Source organism: Anthonomus grandis, chromosome 6 (assembly GCF_022605725.1).
Source record: "Anthonomus grandis grandis chromosome 6, icAntGran1.3, whole genome shotgun sequence".
Taxonomy (NCBI): domain Eukaryota; kingdom Metazoa; phylum Arthropoda; class Insecta; order Coleoptera; family Curculionidae; genus Anthonomus; species Anthonomus grandis.
This window is the reverse complement of record NC_065551.1, coordinates 21,686,040-21,708,320: the sequence shown is the minus strand read 5'-3', so window position 1 is coordinate 21,708,320 and position 22,281 is coordinate 21,686,040. Positions and strand designations below refer to the sequence as shown.

Here is a 22,281-nt window from a genome sequence, read left to right as displayed (position 1 = left end):
TTGCAATTTCTTTATCGAACTTTTTTGAAATTTGTTCTTGCAGCACCTATTAATTTAATACTGTGTGTATTTTTTCTATAAAATCATTTGATTTCAAAAATTGGCTTCAATATTAATGACTGTCATTTTAATAATTGAAATAGACCATTTTAGAACAGTTTAAAATAATCAATATGATGATGTAAGGTTTTCAATAATTCCCAGAATGTATATAATAATAATAATAATAATAAACGTCTTTTAATTAACAAACAGATAGAAAAAATAGACAGAAACCATAAATTATTTTAAATTATTTAAAAACATATATTTACTTCTTAAAAAATCACCCAGTATTCATGTAAAGGCCAATTTTTCATATTATTCACTAAGATAAAATTTCATCCTATTACTCTGTTAACTGAAGCATGATCTTCTGCAATCAACATGATTCTTACCGCTGCTCCTTTTTATTAACTTATTCCAGTGGCGGCTTCAGTATTGAACCAAATAATGTCTAAATTAATTTTTATGTAAATATTAGAAAATATTTAATGCGTCATAAATGAATAGAGGACTACTTGAATCTAAAAATAGTTGGAAAATACAACTTTTATCAACAAATAATATACATAACAAACGCTTACTTTAAAATGTGTTGTGTCATAGGCGCCTATGTCATTGTGTGTCATAGGCACGTATTCCAACATTGAAACGCGTAAAAAATATCAATTCTAAGAACATCCTCAATAAACAAATCAATAATATTTTATTACAATAATTGCTTAAAAAAGGCATTTTTTTAATACGAATTATATTTGTAGGTCTAAGTAATTGACCTAAAAAAATTACGACCTACGCCCATGTCCTATAAAATCCCTTCCACTTTCCACCGTTCTTGCATGGATCAATGATTGAAACGGGACAAATATTTAGCAGAAAGTTACACGAAACTCTTATAAAGACCAGTTAAGGCCTTTTAATCATTTTATTTATATTCAGGAAATAGTGGTGTGCTAAACAATAAAATGCCTTCTCCTTGTGACTCTTGTAAAGGTATGCATATATAAATTGTATTCATTGTGCAGTTTTAGCCTTTTTATTTAATATTTCGTGACTAATCTTAGTCTGGAGCCTACGATACAAATTGTTTGTTGTATTACTTTTTATCTTTTAGATACCTGCAAGGATGGCAAATCCTGTGGATCTAACTGCAACTGCGGTCCAGATTGTAAATGCTCCGAAAAATCAGGTAATTAAAAAAATTCTTCGTAAAATGTCCTTTTAATTTTTATTAAACTAGAAAACCCCATTATTCTTGCCAATAGTAAAATTGTTAATAGCGATGAAGCATTCTATTTGCTCACATGTCACCCTAACCTCAAATAAATTCCTAATTAAAATTAGTTTTTTAATATATTCTAGGGCAAATTTTAAAATTGTTTTGTCGATTTCAGGTTCTGGAAACTGTGGTTGTTCAGCGGGCAGCGATCATAAGTCGTGTGAGAAGAAGTAGTTACTAATATCGACCATATAAAAGGGCATTTTATGTCAGCTTTTGCAAAATATGTTAAATCTGAAACAATTTATATTAGTTTAAGATATTTATACAGCTTAAAGCATTATTTGTTTTTTATTTTTTATATCAACTGTATTCTTTAAAATAAAATAAATATACAGTAATATTTAACCTGTACACCAGAATGATTGTTATTAGTTCCTTTATTATTGAAGAACGCTTCTGAATTATTAGGTAAAAATAATAATTATTACTATAACAATATAAAATATGTTCAATATTTACTATCATTTTTTAATAAAATGAATGCTGAAAAGACAAACTTTTTCTAATTTTCGAATATCTAATCCACTTTGGGCATAATTTCCACGTAAGAGACCTAAGGATCCTTTTGAAATGATGTAACCTCTCTATATTATGTAAAATGACTAATAAAAAATATATTTTCACTGAAATAAAATGCTAGATACTTACATGTATGTTACACGTCGACGAAAGTTCGATTCAAAAAAAAAGACTCAAAAATCGAAGAATGTATTTTTCCAAATATCCTTTTGTTACTTTATCAATTATAACTGTGTAAAAAATATAAAATTTTAACAAAGCTAGCAGTTTTACATCAAAAGTGAAATACAAAAAATTAGATATAACTCATTTCTTAATAAATTTAAATTAAATATTTACAACTAATAAATAAAATTTGTTATTGGTTAAAATGGTTGAAGAAAGATCTAAAAATAATTTCCAATTAACTTATTCCTAAGATTCGACCTCTAGTCGACTGAAATTGGTACAAGTCCTTTCAATTCATATGGAATAGTATTGTTTAGGACTAGTTTGACGTGAATGACAAGGTATCCCACGAATTCCTCTTGGATCAAGTCAGTAAACTGATTTAAGGCTGTAATAAGAACCATGTAATTAAACTTATGTTCATTTATTCTCAAAAATATGTCACACATATTTTTGTAAAATACGAGTCCTCGTTCAATTTCCAAAAGATTGGTAGTGAAGATGTTAAAACGTCGCACTTCTACTTGATTTTTCTAAATTTTTCCATTCTCCACCTTTAAATAGACTTAAACATTTAACTGGATGATTTCATAAATAAATATCTGCCTTAAAAGTTTCAAATAGATTATCATAGATTTACATAGTTTTCCCTTGACAATGGTTTAACAATCGAAACGCATCGGGATTTTTGAAATAAAGATTGCGAAGTTAACAGAACCCTTCGTCTATTATTTTACTTTGTTTCAAATAGAGATTCGTGCTCCTCAATAAGAGATGCACTTACTGCAACTACTAATAAACTGGCCAAAATGAAGCCCTTCATTATTCTTGCTTGTTATCTGCCTACGCCTGCATACTGCAGAAACTGCCTGCACCATCATATATACAAGGTGTCTACTATAAAAACCGCCAAACTTTAAGAGGTGATTAAACAAGTCATTTGCAATAAAAAAGTCGTATAACATTTTTTCGAAAAGTTGTTAGTTCTGCTGGTATATTTTTGATTTTATCAAATTTCTTTGTTTTTTTTCATATAAGCAAGAATATCTCCGTTATTCTTACCACCACATTAAACTTAGATATACCATCTGAAAGATAATTAAATTTGCTATAAGGTGGGTTTATTTAAGTTTTTGAGTAATTTTTTATACCGGGTGTTATCAGAAGTTAAATGTAACATTTGGGAAATGTGCAAAATTAGTGATATCTTCTTCGTTGTCGTTTTTCTAAACTTTGGTAAATAGCGACATGTTTTTTTTTAGTAAAAACTACTGCATCTAATATGCTTTCCAACGATATAATTACTTTTGTGATATCTATTTGTTTTCACAGCAATATCATGGGCAAAAGAAAGAAAACCACAAAAATTAAAAATTTTCAAATTTTATATTTCTTCATTGACCAAAATTAAAAAATCAAAATTTCATTAAACAAACCTAAAATTATAACAATTGTTCAAAATGTCTTCCCTTTTGTTCAATACATTTGATGCATCTTCTTCTACAACAGCTCGTTTAAGTTCAACGCGTTTTTGTCGCATTTTATTGCAACACACACTAATTCGATTAATTAGTTCGTCTCGAGTATTAATGTTAATACTATAAACATTAGATTTTAATGTGCCCCAGACATAAAAATCGAGGGGTGTAAGGTCAGGGCTTCTGGGCGGCCATCTTACCGGACCGTATCTTCCTATCCATTTTTCCCCAAAGCATTGATTCAAGGAATTCTGCCATTATGGGCTGGGCATCCGACCATTTGAAATCAAAGTTCCTGTCTAGCGGCTAAGGGGATTTCTTCCAGAAAGTCAACAAGGTCATTATTTAATAAATTTGAAAACTCATTGGAATTGAGCTGATCAGGAAGTATTGCAGGCCCGAAAGGGCGACCTCTCATTAATCCTATCCATACGTTGACCCTTTTTGTTTCACATGAGGGTTTTCTGTATGCCATATATCGTTATTTTTTAAATTCATTATTCCGGCTCTTGTAAATGTTGCTTCATCTGTCCAAAATATTTGATTTGTTCCCCAATCTTGCAACTTATTCAAGTACTACCTACAGAATTAAAGCCTTACCTCACCATCCACTGGTAATAAATCCTGGACTTTTTTTTAATAAAACGGATGAAAAGTTTTTTTTTTTAAAACTCTATGTACAGTGGAATGGTGAATCCTTAATGCAGTACCAATGCGGCGAGTACATCTAGATCTATCTTCAGTAACAGCCCTCATAATCGCAGGTTCTTGTCTCCAGCGTTGACCAGTTTGACCACCTCCTCTAATCTGCAAACCTCGAAAGGAATCAGTTTCCCCACAGCGTCTGAACACTTCTGCAAATGTACTTCAAATTGTAAATATCTATGCTTTTGTTTTAAAATCAAGTAATACATAGTTCGTGAATTTCCTTCTTTTGCGGATTCATTGCCATTTACAAAAGAAGGAAAACCTGCCTTAAAGAATGAATATCGCGATATGTTATTTTTTTACGGCTTCTCTAAAGAAAATTTGTGGAGTTGATGTGTTAGGGAAGATCTACAAGTACTCACCGCATTGGTGCTCAAAAGATCAAGAAATATAAAATTTAAAAATTTTCAATTTTTATGGTTTTTCTTTCTTTTGCCCATGATATTGCTGTGAAAACAAATAGCTATCCCAAAAGTAAGTTTATCATTGGAAAGCATATTAAATGCAATAGTTTACGCTGAAAAAAAAACATGTCCCTATTTACCAAATTTTAGAAAAACGACAACGAAGAATATACCACTAATTTTGCACATTTCCCAAATTATACATTTAACTTCTGATAACACCCGGTATAAAAAATTACTCGAAAACTTTAATATACTCATCTTATAGCAAATTTAATTCTCTTTCACATGGTATATCTAAATTTTATGTGGTGGTAAGAATAACGGAGACATTCTTGTTTATATGAAAAAAAACAAAGAAATTATATATAATAAAATAAATATGACAAAATTAAAAAATACCAGAAGAACTTCTCGAAAAAATGTTACACGACTTTTAGTTGCAAATGACTTGTTTAATCACCTCTTAAAGTTTGGCGGTTTTTATAATAGATACCCTGTATATATAAGGTAACTTTTCAAAGTGGGTTATTGAAAAATTTAAGAACAATTGATACTTGATGTGAGACAAGATATGCGAAATGCAGCAAAGCAGACTCGGCTATTTTTAATTTTGTCGTTAAATAAACTGGACAAAGATTTGTGTACTAATAGATAAGATTGTCGGTTTTGACATTAGTATATTGATAAGACCTATATCAAATTTACAAGTCATTCTTTTTAAAAGTTCACTTATTTTGAAGTTAAAATTTGAAACAATGACTCTTAACATTTCGTATTAGATTCTTATAAAAATTAATCAAACATATTTGAATATTACCAAAATGAAATATTTACGAATAATTCATTTTCCTAGAGCTCCGAAACGATTGATTCTTCGAACAGGGATATAATCAATATTTCTTTAAATCTTGGCTTCTTCCAGTTTCTTCCTCTTTACCACTCCCAAATTACTCATTTCACCTGCACTAATCGACCTTAGAAAACTAATACTTAAATTCTAAAAAGCCGATGATAGAAAGTGTTTGGGAATTATAGATCATACCTCAAGCAAGATTTTTGGTCAATTTTTGTCTGATTTTTTATAAAATTCAGTTTGACTGACATTTCAGTAAAAATTTCACAATCAGGAGCTCGTGGTAAACGCATCAAAAGCCTTGCCGAGTTGAAAAAGGCATTTCTTAACATTCAATTCTATCACTTTTTCCAGTTTATGTTGCTGTTCATGTACATAATCAATGACAAGTGTCAACGGTTTTAAAAATTGCAATACTACCTTTTCTGTCTATGTCTATTTTCTCGCAATTAGTTTTTTAAATAGAATTGTTTTTCTTTTTATAGGCAAATAAAGTATTTTGAATTTGGATTTGAATATGCAGTTTAAATGTACAATTAAGAACATAAATGTAAGGGTGTATACCACTTTATAGTTGCAAGGTTAATAAATCTATGATCTTTCTCTTCTTCACTTTCTGGTACTAAAGCTTTACACATTTCTTTTATAATGTTGATTTTATTTCTTTAAAGAGTCGCTGCAAAAGTCGTTCCATTAGCTCCATATATGGCTGATAAAATCATAAGGCTAAGAACTTTATAAGCGTTTGCTCATTCCCTGTTTTCCTTTATACCTTATTGCTTTAAATGGCCTCAGAAAAATAAATCTAGAGATATAAGATCCGAAGCTGATGCTGGCTATTCTATCGTATAAGGCTAGCTTCGCCTCCACCAATAAGGACTCTATAGAAATAATTATATTTATTTTTTTTTTTATGGAAAACACAAGCACAAGAGGAAAGTCCTATGTCACTCTTGGAGTGGTGCTTGCGCGAAGATATTTGTAGGCATTTATCTTGAATCGCTGTTGGTTGTATGCGTCGGGAAATATGTGAGGTGGAAGCCCGTTCCACAAAGAAGATGTTCTCCAGATGAATGAGTCCCGATACAGCGACGTCCTTGGGGTAGGCAGGTGGACTCGATGTTGATGAGCCGCAACTGCTAGACGCGTCCTTCTTGCCGGAACAGCCCTGGGTGGAATCAGGCCTGCCAGCTCAGAGGAGCACTTACCGTGATAATAACGGTAGAATAAACAGAGATCAGCCACTTTTCTCCTGTGCTCCACACTATCCAGACTCTTTGTCAGTTCTGATTTGTCGATAAGACGAATAGCTCTCTTCTGTATAGAATCCAGCAGGTTTAAACTATGTTTGGTTGCAGAGCTCCAGACATGCGAGCAATACTCGAGGGAAGGGCGTATTTGAGCCTTATAAAGAGTCAGCAGCTGTTCTGGCGTATACAGTTTTTTCGTTTTGAAAAGCACTCCGAGTTTTTTGGAAGCCGCCCTGGCGACCTCGGCAACGTGGTCATGCCAGGACACACTGTTGGTGACCTCGACTCCTAGAAGATGTAAAGATGATTTCATTGGCAATGTTTTCCCTGGCATAACCAGCTCCGGGCCACCAAGGTTAGTCTTTATCGTAAATACTGCAGCCTGCGTTTTTTTAGCGTTAAAATTGACCAAATTGTTATCGCCCCACTCCAAGATTGCTCTAATATCGTTGTTGGTTGAAGCTACTTGTTGCTGCCTAAGATTCTGAGAACTTGCGGCTGTCGTTAGTTTGGCGGACTTAAATGTGGAAATAAGTGTGCTATCGTCCGCAAAGCTGTGGATTGGATTGACAGTGGTTCCTAGCAAATCGTCGATATATACCAAGAAAAAGGTGGGGGATAGAATGCATCCTTGAGGGACTCCAGCGTTAATGTTAAATTTGTCGGAGAGGTATCCATCGACGTCTACTTGGATTATTCGTTGTTCAAGAATACTTTTGATCCAATTCAATAATGAGTTTTGTATGCCGATTAAAGAGAGCTTGGTTAGTAGTCCCTCATGCCACACTCTGTCAAATGCCTTGGAAATGTCAAGAGCGACTGAGCGGGACTCGCCGTGCTTCTCCATGGCCTCCGTCCACAAGTGTGTGACGTAGGCCAGAAGATCGCCGGTGGATCTAAGCTTTCGGAAGCCGTATTGATGATCGCTGATTAGTCCAGATGATTCCAGATAACAGTTGTTGGTTGACTGCTTTCTCCATTATCTTCGATATTACTGGGACTAGTGCAATCGGGCGGTAATTGGAGAGCATCGTCTTCTTACCCTTTTTGGGTACAGCTTCCACTCGAACAGTTTTCCAGCTGTTATTGGTTCTAAAGCAGACTTCTTTCCAAGGGAATGAGCGATAAAATTCCCGAAGATGGTTCCACTCTGCTGATTTATAGTGCCATACCTTCAGCGGCATCGGAGGATGCTGCGTTTTAACCTCCAACTGGCAAGAGACTGTTATCAATTTGTGATCCGATGTTCCTAGGGGGGCGGCATGTACTGATACTGTGTACGAGTCAGGGTCTGAAGCCAAGACCAGATCTAGGAGACTCGCGAACTCGCCGTCTCTATCGGGGATTCTGGTAGGTTCCTCCACAAGCTGCGTAAGCCCGCATATGGTGGCAAATAGCTCAGCTTCTCGTCCTTCATCGTCGTTCTTGTTGCAGAAGCGCAGCCAGTTGATATTGTGAACGTTAAAATCACCCATGACGATGATTTCTGCGCTTGGGTCGTCAATTTGCAGATGGTTAATGCAATCAACCAGGTTCAAAAAGAGCCGTCTATATTGGGTGTCGCTTGGTGGTCTGTAGATATAGCAGATAAATTTCGTAACACCACTGGCTATTATTTTGAACCACATGACGTCGAAGTCCGCAGGTTCAAGCGTTTCCTCCCGCTGGCAACTCAAATCGTTCTTGACAAATCCTGCCAATCCAAAGTTTAGTCGAAATCGGGTGTGTAGATCGTATCCAGGATAAATGAGGTGAACATTTGTTGTTGAAGGTTTCGCCTTTGTTTCTGCCAATGCCAGAATGTGAGGCTTATTTGATTGGAGGTGTTGGTGTACTGCATTAATATTGTTTGTTGCACCCGTGTTCAGGCCTCTAATGTTGCAGAAATTGATTTTTAGGCTTTTTGATCCGCCTGATGGACCCCTCCGACCAGCCTCCGCCCGGAGATCCGAATGGAAGGCGAGTTTACCTCCGGAAAGTTTTGGTGGTGAGGGCGCCATCATGCATTTACTTTTCTTGTCCATTTCCCCTTTGGAAAAATAATCCCTCTGCCCGGGGAAAAATAATACTAAATACTTTTTTTAAGTCAAAGAAAAAATAAGCTGAGCCTTAATAGATTTATAATGCATGACAAAACTAGACCATGGTGGAAGAATTTAAGAAGTAAAAAGACATTATTATGCCCTGGCCTAGGGAGAGTTTCTTAATAATTCTAAAAGAGGAGTTAAAATCATTCTTAATAATGAGGGTTGAAAGATCAGGGTTGAATGGTACTGAAACAAATGAGTATATGTTTCAGTGCCATTCGTTGATGATGTGGACAAACGATTATTAGAAAAAAGAATTAAAAATCGAAGAATGTATTGCTCTTTAAAACCTGTATTTATCCGAATTTTTTTTTGCAAATATATCATCTATAATTGCGTATGAATAGAACATTTCACCACGTACTAGATTTAAAGAAGTGAAGCATGATGTAAGAATCTAAAGAGTAAAGAGGCGTACATGCTCTAGTCTGGGGAGAGTTCTTAACGTTCCTAGAAGAGGAGTTGAAACCTTCTCTCCTTATTAATAAGGGTTGTAAGATTAAGAATAAATGGGACTAAAACCAAAACCTGAATTTTTCCTAATATCTTTTTGTAACTTTATCAACTATAGTTGCAGGAGAATATAACATTTTAACAAAAAATTTTAGGAAAGAGCAGGGAGACTCTAGACACTTTTCTCATTTGTTTTAAGTATTAAAAATATAAATAATAAAATAAAATACTGTATGATTAGTACTTTATATTGGTTTACAACTTGCAGGCCTAATATATAAATCTAGAAAATAGTTTTTATAAAAACTCTGTTTTAATATCGAGTTGCAGTTATTCAGGTTATCTCCCCATTCATGAGGCTACTTTGGACAAAGGTAAAAAGTAATTACAAAAATAATTTGAATTACTACCAAAAAATACAAATTTTTACATAAAATAATCCTTTTAGACCTTTAAGTGAAGAACAAATATTTTTGTTATTAATAATTTAGGCTGTAATTAATAAGGTCCATGTTAACATATCGCATGTCTTTGAATCGCTCCTGAATGTCGCTAATTGTTGAATCAGCTTGCATAAAATATCTGATCATGGTACATCTGACCATGATCATTTTCTAATCTTATTGTAAGTATATTGGAAGAAACATGTCGTTTTAAAAAGGTAACTTCATATGCGTCCACAGGATGTTTTAATTGAAATTTTTATATAAAAATGTTTGCAGCATAATTTCTGACTGTGTATTTTCCATAGACTTTTGTTATTATATAGCTTCCTTCTGGGATATCTCCTACACTCATTTCTTTATTATCCCTGTCAAGAATTAACTCATCATCTAAAGAATTATTGTTATACATAATTTTATTAGGCTCCTTACCATCATTGTCATCTTTTTTACTTTAAGTTAAAGAACTTTATGCAATTTGGTTCAAATGAGTAACGGCCAATGAGTTCGGCCAGTTTACCCTGAAATATCTTTAGGTTGGTACGATTGAAGTTGCTCATTGGTGCCAAACTTATCGCCTCAGGTTTTCTAATGGATAGTCTTGGATGAAAAACCCCCAAACCAATCTCTTCCCGCTATTTGTTCTGCTTTCCAAATTTCAGGGATTCGGGCTGAGTTGCTTACGGCATATTCGTAGGCAAGTCGTCGTGTTGCAATGTTTAATCCGTTAAACATTGCAGAATACTTTAATAAATAGCGTTTCAAGGCATCTTCCATATCTGATGAATAACCTTGAGATTTGCGGAAATATGGGGTAAATTCAACAGGCGAGGAAAGGCTTCGTAACGCCATATTCTTTAGAAATATCTCTATTAAACATATTGTTATTAATTACGACAGTTACTGCTTGTTTCACAGATTCTGAGTTAAATTCTCAGTTTGTACATTTCTTGTATGTTCTCGGCATTTTGCCTCTAAAAAAAGTAAGAGAATCAAAATTAAATGGGGAGGCTTTGGACAAAATTGGGATATTTTGGACTGTGTCGAATGTCTTCTCCTTAATACGTTATAAAGAAAATTAAAAATCAACTTCTCAAGTCCAATTAATTCATCCCTGAAATAACGATCTCAATAAACAATGCTTAATTTAACTACAAAAATGAAAACTAGATATACCAGACCGTAAAAACTAAATACCAGACAATCGTAAGATTTACCAATTTTTCGTAAAATATTAGATGTCAAATGACAAAAATCGACGTTTACTTGTTGCCGGTTTCACGTATACTGACGAAGGTTAAGGTTAATATCCGTAACCTAACCTTAGTGAATCGTCAAGTAAGTATTGTGTTTAGTAATAAAAGTGTTTTTTCAAAATTGAGGGTTTGTGAATTAATATAACGGGTGATTCAAATTGAGCTTCCACATTAAAAATATTGAAAAAAAAAGAAGAAATTGAAAATTATAGAAAAATATTTATTTTCCCCTTGAAGGTAGTTAATTACAATTATGTATGAAAGATGACATCATGTAAATGACCGCCGCGGCTCATGTGGCATGACGTAATCCGTTTGGAGAAATTTTCGACTACTCTGTGGCACAAATCAGGACCTATGTTGGTAATTTCGCGTCTAATCTCTTGTTTCAGCTCCGCAATGGTGTTCGGGTTATTCTTGTAGACTTTGCTCTTAAGATACCCCCATAGAAAATAATCTAAGGGTGTTAAATCACAGGATCGCGGCGGCCAATTGATATCACCGGTACGTGAAATAACGCGACCTGGAAACTTGCCGCGCAGTACTTGGATCGTTTCTCCTGATGTGTGACAGGTGGCACCGTCCTGTTGAAACCAGAGATCTTCGATGTCCATATCTTCCAACTGTTCCCAGAAAAATGCTGTTATGATGTTCCGATAGCGAACGCCATTAACCGTAATAGCGTTCTCCGCATGATCCTCGAAGAAAAATGGACCAATTACGCCTCCGGACCAAAAGGCACACCAAACAGTCACCTTTTGAGGATGAATTTTCACTTCAACAATCTGTCTTGGATTTTCTAATCCCCAAATACGGCAATTGTGAGTATTTACGAAGCCCCCAAGGTGAAAATGTGCCTCATCGCTAAAGATTATTTTCATTGGAAAATTTGCCCCTTGTTCTCTTATCCATTCGGCAAATACACGGCGCTGTTGATGGTCCCTAGGCTTCAATTCCTGCGTTATTTGGACTCTGTATGGGTGTAACTGCAAATCTTTTGTTAAAATCCACTGTGTAGTGGAATATGTAAGGTCCAGTTGCTGCGATCGATGACGAATCGATGTTCTTGGATTTTCATTCACACTTTCGGCAACAATAGCAATATTGTGTTCCGACCGACCTCTACGAGCATGCCTAGGAGTTTTGATGTTAGCGACGGATCCAGTTTGCTCGAATTTTTGTACCAAATTCCAAATTGTCTTCTCACAAGGCCGATTTTGTGCGCCAAAAAATTCACGTAAAGCACGAAATGTATTTTTCCTTGATCGGCCGTTTTCATAATAGGCTTGGATAATTCTAATACGTTGTTCGGTCGTATATTGCTCCATGACTGTTTTGTTTATATTTTGACATTAAAAATGTCACGTTGCCGTTGACAAATTCAGTAGCGTTTCAAAAAAAAAAAAATTGTAATGTGGAAACTCAATTTGAATCACCCTTTATAAATACATAGGTTTATTAAATCAACATCCTGGATGTATCCTTGAATTGCAGTCGGGTTTATTGAATGATACAATTAAATGATCAAATTTTATAAACAGGAAAAAAACACGAAAAAATTAAACCCAAACTTCACAGGGTTCCCGGATGTCGTAGATTAAACTCAGAATATAACTACATTTAATCCACGACATCCTTTTTTTTCACATTTGCTTGATTTTTCAGGAACCGCGTCATAACTGAACCAAATTTCAGAAATTGTATAGTTCCGGAACGGTAACCGGCACAACCGGAGGAACCGTTAAGTTTATTACCCTAAATGAAATCGGCTACTATCGTTAAGTGGAACATTTGAACATTTTGAAAGTCTTCCTGTGTCCAGAGTCTCCCCGCTCTCCCCTAGTAGTTGAAGTTAAAGCGGAATTTAAAAGAATTAGAATAAATTAATAAATAAAAGTTGTAATTAATTAATATGGTTAAAAGAATGATCTTAAGTCAATCTTCATTTAACCCATTTCTGATATTCTGAAAGAATCTCTACTAATAATGTAAAAAAACTCTGGTATATTATTTTTGTTTAATAATTTAATTTTTAATCAATAAAAAAATAATCTAAGAAATATTTAAAAAAAACTATATCATCTAAAAAATAACTGTATTTATTAAACCAGACTTATATATTTAATATTAAACGATGTTTAATACAACACAATTTTTATTTAGTTAATATTTGGATAAACTGGATCCTGAGCACATCCGCACTCGTTGCTTCCACGCAGCAACCTAAAGTAACCCTGTTCACCCCAGCTAGAGCCCCAGGAGTTTTTGACGATCCAATAGTTCTGTCCATTCTGGCTACCATATCCTACAATCAAGACGGCATGGTTTAAGTTTGTTGTCGTGCATTTACTGTCGGCATAGATCCCGCTGGAGTAAGAAGAAAGATAACTGGCATCCATAGCAATAGATACTGGACCGGTACCTCCCACAACTTCAAGGACTTTGGATTCAGATCCATAAAGTGAGACGTAGTTGCTTACTTTTGTGACAACTTTTGAAGAGTCGTATTTGCATGAGCCATCAACGCCTACAAAATTATGATTGTGTAAAAAATCGTTATAGAGTTAAAGGTGAAAGCTTAATACTAATGTATAATTTTGGTGCTTACCAGTGTATGGATAACTGGATTCACTTTGTAGACCATATTGTTCAATGTATGGGAAAGTGTCATCTATGAATCCACCATTGCATCCATAGTTGATGTTGGTGGAGCAGTCCACCAACTGTTGCTCAGATAGGGACACAAGTTGTTTATGCTTACGGTAGTAAGCTCCTTCAGTAGAACCAGTCTAAAGAATATTAAACAATTTTAGTATTTGGGTTCCAAAAGTAAAATATAACTAGTACTTACGACAGAAAAGGACCAGCATGATCCGCAGCTTCCTTGGTTCTTGACACCGGTTACTTGTCCAGCAGACCTCCAGTCGACTGAAGTTGGTACTTTAAGTCCTTTTAATTCATATGGAATAGTGTTGTTTAGAACTGGCTTAACATGAAGGCCAAGGTATGCCTCGAATTCTCCTTGGGTCAAGTCAGTGAATTGATTTACGGCTGTAAGAAAAACAAGTAAGTAAAATCAAATTTAGTTCTTTTAAAAATATGTCTACCTTTTTTATAAGATACGAGTCCTTGTTCATAAAGGGCATTGTGTTGTTCAATTTCTAAAACATTTGCACTAAAGATGTTAAAACGTTGCACTTCTTCCACTTGATTTCTGTAGCTTTTTCCATTATTCACCTTAAATAGATTAAACTATTGGGTTACACAACCTAAGTTCGTTAGAAATTTCGAAAAAAAAATCAGTTACCTTAAAGGTTTCGAATAAAGACTGGTGCTCCTCAACTAGAGATGCACTTACTGCAACTACTAATAAACTGGCCAAAATAAAGCCCTTCATCGTCCTTGCTAGTTGTCGGTCTACGTCCGCACTTTGGAGAAACTGCCTCCAACATCATATTTATAGGGCAACTTTTTAAAGTGGGTTCTTGAAAACTCTAATAACAATTGCCACTTGTCTGAGACAAGGTTTGCGAAATGCAGTAAAGGGGATATTTTTAGTTTTTCTGTTAACTAAACCGGATGCAGATTTGTATACTAACAGATTAGATTGCGGATTTTGACTTTAATTGTGTTGATAAATTTTTACAATTTTTTTTTTGTAAGTTTATTTAAAATTTACAAGTCATTTCTCTGAAAAAAAGTTCACTTAGTTTTTGGTCAAAATTTGAAAAAATAGTTTTTGACATTTCGCATTAGGTTCTTATGAAAATTACTCATACAGTTGAATATTTCGTAAATAAAATGATGAATGGTTTTTTTTGCTATAACTCCGAAACGATTTATTTTTCGAACAGGGATATGATAAATAATTATTCACATCTTGGCTTCTTGAATTTTCTTTTTTTATACCACTTTCAAATTATTCATTTCATTTCCACTAATCCTCATTGTAAACTTCTTACTTAAATTCTAAAAAGCTGTTTATAGAAAGCTATTGCGAATTCTAGCTCATAATTTAAATAATTACAGCCTTTTAATAGATAAAAGGAAATACGCTTATATTAATCAATACTTACATCTTGTAGCCCATAGATGGCGAGGTCTAGCAAATAAATGCTATTCTACTCAATCAATAGTATATACAGTTGTGGCCAAAAAAATAAGAGTGCATAAATAATTTCAAATGAAACTTAATTAGCTTCCCTATATGTTGGAATTTACAAATAAAATACTACACATTTTCTTCCAGCATTTAATTTGCTTACTTGGTAAAATTTATAAATATACCAAGAATGTCTTATCTTTTAAAAGGAATTTTTTTTATTATTGTTTAAAAATCTTGTGGATAAAAAAATAAGAGTATTCCTTTATTGTAACTATTTGGTCTCTGTTTATTCAGATAAAAGATTTGTTTGTGATATTTTCCATAAATGCAAATCAGTTTCAACAAGATCGTTGCATCGTGTTGGTTAATATGGGTCGCCCAAAGCATTGTAGCCCCGAAGAAAGGCGTCTAATTTTGCAGTTGAAGAGTCAAAATAAATCCTATCCATTTATTGCAAATGTGCTCCAAAAGATCACCTTGTGAACTTTCCAGAGTTTTTAAAATTTCTTCGTAAAAATTGTAGGATTGATAGAATTGAAACATACATTTTGTTAAAAATTCCGCGACAAGGTTGTCACACATAAAATATTACTATTTTTGAAGAGTTTTCTATAAATAATTAATTAACCTTTAACAAGGACTAAGAGTAGACTTAATATATTAAAAGCAATAGCTCTCTCAATCACTTTGACACATTTTCTGATTTCATTGTAGCAAAATACGCCAGTCAGTATTGGACTAATTACCACTTGACGAGTTTGTTTATAATATTGTCACATTTGCTTTCATATGCTCATAGGATTTCTTGCTATAAATAAGACAAAATTTACTACAACTTGTAACAAAAAAAGGCGACGCAACAATGTAGTAAAAAATACAAAACCATTTTTTACAGTACACGATCTGTTTTATGCTTTTATTTAGATTGCTAACTTACATATTCTCGGTTCTCTTAATATTATCAGAAACTTCGTTTTCTGGACAAAAATCACCATGTTCAATTTCTTTTGGACTGCTTCGAATCTATGAAGGAATCTTTGCAAATTGTCCTCCTCTTATGATATAATCACCCCGTCGTCAGTAAAGCAAATTATTTTAAAATTCTTTCGTACCCATTTTATATCCTTTTCTGGCAACTTTTACTTCTTTGACGATCTGTTAGAGCTAAGACTGTCCTTTTGCCTGATTTCTATTGAGACGTGTATCTTATTGGAAAGATTGCTGTTTGCTTTTATAAAAGCGCTATTTTCTATGTTAATTTTTCTGATAATTTCATTTTTTTATGATTAATTTTTTTATCACATAAGGTGATAAAAAGGCAGGTCATACTGAACTGATTTTTCTGCTATTTTTCTTAAGATGAATATTGCATCTGGCTAGATTTTTTGTGAATAGCTTTGAAGGTGCGCTTAACAGACAAATGCCTCTAGAATTTTGTGGATCCTTTTTTTCTCTTTTTTTAAAAAAAGGAATCGTGATACTCTGTTTCTACTCTTCTGGCACCTTGGATATATTATAAATTTTGTTAAACAAAATATGTATTTCGTTCAATAATGCGTCGCCTCCATATTTGATCAATTCATTATTGATAATATCCCATCCTGGCGCTTTTTTAATTCTTCGAAAAAACCCAAAATATTTAAGTGTAGATACTTAAAGCCTGGCTTTTCATATCAAATGCTTTAGAATAGCCGAGCAGCGCAAGCATTGTGACATAGCCACTATTCCCGTCTATACTAATTATTTCTAAATCCACACTAATTATTTGGTAAAGATACGAAAATTTAGACATGAAATAGTCGTAAACTTGCTTGTACAGAATCTTTTCAAATATTTTAAAAGGTAAATAGGATACTTATGATAAGCAGATCAGAAAACTTATTTGGATTTGCAAGTTTTGCTAGTAAAAGGCCAGAAGAAAAATTATTGTTTACACTAAAAACATTTAAATTGTAAAAAAATATTTTGTTATCAGAATTACTATTATTAGAATTACTGACAATTTGAAAAATTAAGCAAAATAAGTGTTAATTGCATTAGGATCGAACATATAAAGTGATAAATCTTTTTTGTGCTGTAAAAAGAATTATACATCGAAATTTTGAAATGTGGACTAAGTTTTATGCCTACTGTTTTATGAAGCATCGAAATTTAAATAATTTTGTTTTTCTCGGCTAATCATTAATTAATTTCTAAGCTGTGTATAATAATTGCAGTCACGTATATTTTTTGTGAATTTTAATGTTTGTAAAGCTTTCGTTTTATCACAGATGAGCATTCTTACGCTAGGTGTTAACCACTCAGTTTTTTGTTTAGTAATTTTTCGTGGCGTTATTAATGCATGCGTATTAAATAATATAATAACGAGCTAATCAAAATATTTAAGGGTCAACAGTTTTTTTGATATCTAGGACATTTTTTCTTGTAACAGAATGTTTGTCTAAAGAATGAAAGTCAGTAAAAAAATCTTGATAATTAAACGCATTAAAATAACAATATATTACAATCTTTGAAAAATTGAAGTATTTTATGATCAGAAATGAGATCTGCATTTATTTTAACCTTTATCATTCTCTAAGAACGAGTAATTTGGAGATATATACAGGATCCACCAAAGTATTTGAAGTAAAATCTATACGAATCGGCTTACTAAGTATTTGTATTAAATTGTATCTGTGTTTGCTGTGTTTGCAAGAATTGGATTAAGAATATTTCATAAATTTATATTAAAATCACATAGAACTTATACATTATGAAAATTTCTGCGTTTGTGTAACATAGTATTATGAGTATTAGACAAAAACTATGTAATATTGGACTAAGGAGGTCATAATATCCTCCAATGGCATACTTTTGATTGCGTATTTTCAACGTCCAAAACAGGTGCCTAAGAAAATAACTTACCTGAAAATCAACGACAATTTTACTACAAGGATTGGATTTCTTAATATTTATATTTAAATGCTAATGCTTCTTCTCCTCTACCATACCTTATCCTCACGAATAATATTAAAACCCGCTATTTTAAAAACTTCCGAATTTGTGCTTAGCGTTCACCAGGCTTTTAGTTAACAGAACTATATTGCAATTATTTTGTTTGAGTAATAAGGAGAAATTATTAAATCCAGTAAATATAGACCTGAAGTGTGTAATTCTCATTACTAGTGATAAGCTATGATAAGCACACCTGTGATAGAGTTGTAAAGATGGATTTTATTTATGCTACCCTTCAATCTAGCAAATAGATTAAAATAAGTGTTTCCTATGCTCAAAGATTAATGGAATATTTTAGAAAAAAATTTAGTGTTTTATAACAGCACATATGGAGGCAGAAATATTTAAAAATACGGTAAAAATTTATAAAACGTTAGTAAACTGTAGGATGTTTCAGGAAATAATTTATAACAAACAAATCTAATTCTCGTTTAATTTGCGAATGCGATATCCCTATTAGTAATAATAAAATAGTAAAAAATTTACATACATTGACTAGGAAACTATAGAAGGTGACCTTTAAGGGAGATAGTTGCCTAAATTTTATTTAATTTTTCTAAAACGACATTTTGATATTTCAATAAAAAGTCGTAAAAAATTAATGAAACATTTAATGCGTTGGTCTAAGGAATGTTCCTTGATCTTCCTAAATAATAAACTCCTCTTTAAGCCGTATATTCTTGGAATTTTAGGATGGGGAGGGGCTAGAGGCGTATTTTTAAAATGCCTAGAAATCCTTCAGAAAAGTAATTAAAAAATATTATTAACATTAAAATAATTTATAAAAAACCTAGACTATATTCCTCAGATCTAATGTACAGTGTAACAAAAATCTTCGATATTCATCAAATATTTTTTTATAATATTTTAACATATTTAGGCAAATATAAGTTAAACATTTCATTAATTGCCCATCAGTATAATATGAGAAATCGTCAACACAATTCCTCACAAACCACTACAGCTAGGAAGACAATAGGGCAACATTGTATTACTTATCTTCTTACCAGATGTTAATATTTTATAGTTAGTTATAATTTTTTACCTGTAGAAATAAGAGGTGTTATTCTAGGTAGCAACTCATTGGGATTGGTTAAAAGTAGCATCAAAAAATTTGTTATCCTTCAAAATAGACAGCTTATTGATGGTTTGGTAAATCTTAGAATTTAACATGTCCACTTATATAGTTCTTTAATTTTAATCTTGATCTGTGTCTTGCTTTGGTCCCAGTATAAAGAACAAGATTCTAGAAGAACAATCTTGAAGAACAAGATTCTAGTTTATGTTCGGTGCTTTGGTGCAGTACGGTAAAAACAGTTTTTCAAAGGTCTACAAAATACAGTAGGTCTTTAGTTTGGTAATCCTGTTATAAAAATGTTTTGTTGAATTGTTTGAGTTTTTTTTGGTTTTATGAATCTATTACAATTGCAATAGATTCATAGTTTAGATTGTTTGTTTTGTTTTGCAATTTAGGTTTATAAAGGCGTAAAAGGCGAAAAAAAATACCAGCAAGTCCTCGCACCGCGTACTAGCTCCTGAGGGCTTGGGGCATTATGTATTTATTGCCGAACCAATGTTTATTAAATTTGCTTGTATTATAATTATTATTATTAATGGAAGTTTGCAGGATTAACGATCAATGGTACTAAGACAAATGCATATTTTTCTTTATAAACCGTTGATGATGTAGAGAAACACCTAGAAAAAAGACTTTAAAGACAAAAAATATATTGCTCTTCTAAACCTGTATTTCTCCGAATATCTCAGTCACCTATAATTGCATAGGAATATAACATTTTAACCAAGAAAGTTCGTAGTTAAAGATTAGAGGTGAAACGCAAAAATATTTAAAACTCACTTTCTTGATAAATTTAATTAGGATATTTACAAGTAATAATTAAAGTTGTAATTATTTAAAATTGAGATCTAAAAGAACAATATATACTTAGCTTAAAAAATCGCAATAAATATTAATGTTTATATCAAAAAAATCACTGATATATAATTATTTGTTTGGTGCTTCAATCAATTATGCTATGCAGTCAATCGGAAAATAATCTTAAAAATAATAAACAAAAAATTTTATCTAAAAATCAAACAAACAATGTATATTTGCAATAAAAAGCTATACAATACAACACAAATTATATTTAGTTAATATTTGGATAAACTGGATCCTGAGCACATCCGCACTCGTTGCTTCCACGGAGCAATCTAAAATAACCCTGTTCACCCCAGCCAGAGCCCCAGGAGTTTTTGACGATCCAGTAGTTCTGTCCATTCTGGCTACCATATCCTACAACCAAGACGGCGTGGTTCAAGTTTGTTGTTGTGCATTTATTGTCGGCATAGATCCCGCTTGAATAAGAAGAAAGATAACTGGCATCCATGGTAATAGCAACTGGACCAATACTACCAACGGCTTCCAGAACTTTGGATTCGGATCCATGGAGCGAGACGTAGTTGCTTATTTTGGTGACAACTTTCGAAGAGTCGTATTTGCATGAGCCATCAACACCTATAAAAGGATGCTTAATTAAGAAAATATTTATACAGTTAAAGGTTAAAGTATATATAGAAGGCTTAACGGCTAAAAAGTAAGTTATGATTCTAAGAACTGAACTGTCTGAAGAACTGGAATTAAGACCTAATAAAAATATTTATTATGGTACTTACCAGTGTATGGATAACTGGATTCAGTTTGAAGACCATATTGTTCAATGTATGGGAAAGTGGCATCTAAGAATCCACCGTTGCATCCATAATTAATGCTAGTGGAGCAGTCTACCAACTGTTGCTCAGATAAGGATACAAGTTGTTTGTGCTTACGGTAATAAGCTCCTTCAGTGGAACCAGTCTTAAGATCATTACGCAAAATTAGCAATGAGCTTTCAAATGTATAATGCTTAACTAGTACTTACAAGAGCAAAGGACCAGCACGATCCACAGCTTCCTTGATTTTTCACACCAGTTACTTGTCCAGCAGATCTCCAGTCAACTGAAGTTGGCACTTCGAGTCCTTTTAACTCGTATTGAATAGTATTGTTTAAGACTGGTTTGACATGAAGTCCAAGGTAAGCCTTGAATTCTTCTTGGGTCAAGTCAGTAAACTGATTTATGGCTGTTATAGGAAATATGTTGCAGTTAAACTAATATTCAATTATTCTAAGAACATTTCTGACCTTTTTTGTAAGATACGAGTCCTTGTTCATAAAGGGCGTTGTGTTGTTCAATTTCCAAAACATTGGCACTAAAGATGTTAAAACGTTGTACTTCTTCCACTTGATTTCTATAACTTTTTCCATTTTCTACCTTCATATAGGTTCAAATGTTTATTTACAAGACCTAACATGCTAAATAATTTAAAAAACTTACCTTAAAGGTTTCGAATAAAGCCTGGTGCTTCTCGATAAGAGATGCATTTACTGCCACGATTAATAAACCGACCAAAACAAATCCCTTCATTATTGCTACTTGTTGTCTCTCTACGTCTACACTCTGCAGAAACTGGCTTTAAAATCATATTTATAGGGCATATTTCTAAAGTGGGTTCTTGAAATATGTAAGAACAATTGCTACTTAATCTGAAACGAGGTTTGCGAAATTCAGTATAGGGGCTATTTTTAGGTTTCTTTTTAATTAAACCGGACTCAGAGTTGTGTATTAACGGATAAGATTATCAATTTTGTCAGTAAGTGTGTTGATAATTTTTGCATTTTTTTTTTTTTTGGTTTAGCAAGTTTACAAAATTTACAAGTCATTCTCTTGGAAGAAACTCACTAAATTTATAGCTTAATTTTAGAAAAGGAGCTTTTAACAATACTTATTGAATATCTATAAATTTACTATAATAATTAATGAATATATTAAACCAGATTTAGATATTTATAATCAAAAACTGTATAATATAACGCATATTTCAGTTAGTTTCCACTTATTGCTTAAATGAAGCAGCCTGAAGTAACCCTATTTACCATGGTTAGAGTCCCAGGAGTTCTTTATGATGCAATCCAATAGATCTTCAGTATACTGAAGTTGGTACTTCGATCCCTTTAAGATCATTTAAAATAATGTTGTTTAAGACTAATCGACTTGACTAAATCGACTTAAAAAAGATGATAAAAAGATGTATTACTTGATTTCTCAATTTTTTTTTATTTTCTACGTTAATATTGATCAAAATATTTAATTGCCAGATTAAAATTGCTGGTTTAAAATACTGGTGCTCCTCAATAG

At 32.8% G+C, this 22,281-nt stretch overlaps 1 protein-coding gene and 1 long non-coding RNA gene across 4 annotated transcripts; one reads left to right on the top strand and one right to left on the bottom strand.

Annotated features, from left to right (window-relative positions):
- The first annotated feature begins 876 nt into the window (after positions 1-876).
- Positions 877-1,675, top strand: LOC126737818 (uncharacterized). The gene is made up of 3 exons (XR_007661115.1): positions 877-1,035; positions 1,157-1,231; positions 1,437-1,675. It is a non-coding gene; the product is annotated as an uncharacterized LOC126737818 (long non-coding RNA).
- Positions 1,676-13,029: 11,354 nt separating this feature from the next.
- Positions 13,030-21,588, bottom strand: LOC126737420 (procathepsin L-like). 3 transcript variants are annotated; one of them, XM_050442322.1, is made up of 5 exons: positions 21,421-21,551; positions 14,054-14,183; positions 13,798-13,997; positions 13,555-13,735; positions 13,030-13,473 (listed from the first exon to the last, which is right to left on the bottom strand). In XM_050442322.1, exons 1-5 carry the CDS (start codon positions 21,508-21,510, stop codon positions 13,106-13,108), a joined length of 969 nt encoding a protein of 322 aa, XP_050298279.1. In that variant the 5' UTR covers positions 21,511-21,551; the 3' UTR covers positions 13,030-13,105. The 3 variants fall into 3 exon arrangements, with proteins under 3 accessions (XP_050298279.1, XP_050298278.1, XP_050298277.1); XM_050442321.1 differs by lacking the exon at positions 21,421-21,551 and adding an exon at positions 14,254-14,409; XM_050442320.1 differs by lacking the exons at positions 13,030-13,473; positions 13,555-13,735; positions 13,798-13,997; positions 14,054-14,183 and adding exons at positions 20,126-20,563; positions 20,722-20,902; positions 20,967-21,166; positions 21,228-21,357 and having other exon boundaries at positions 21,421-21,588.
- Positions 21,589-22,281: the final 693 nt, after the last annotated feature.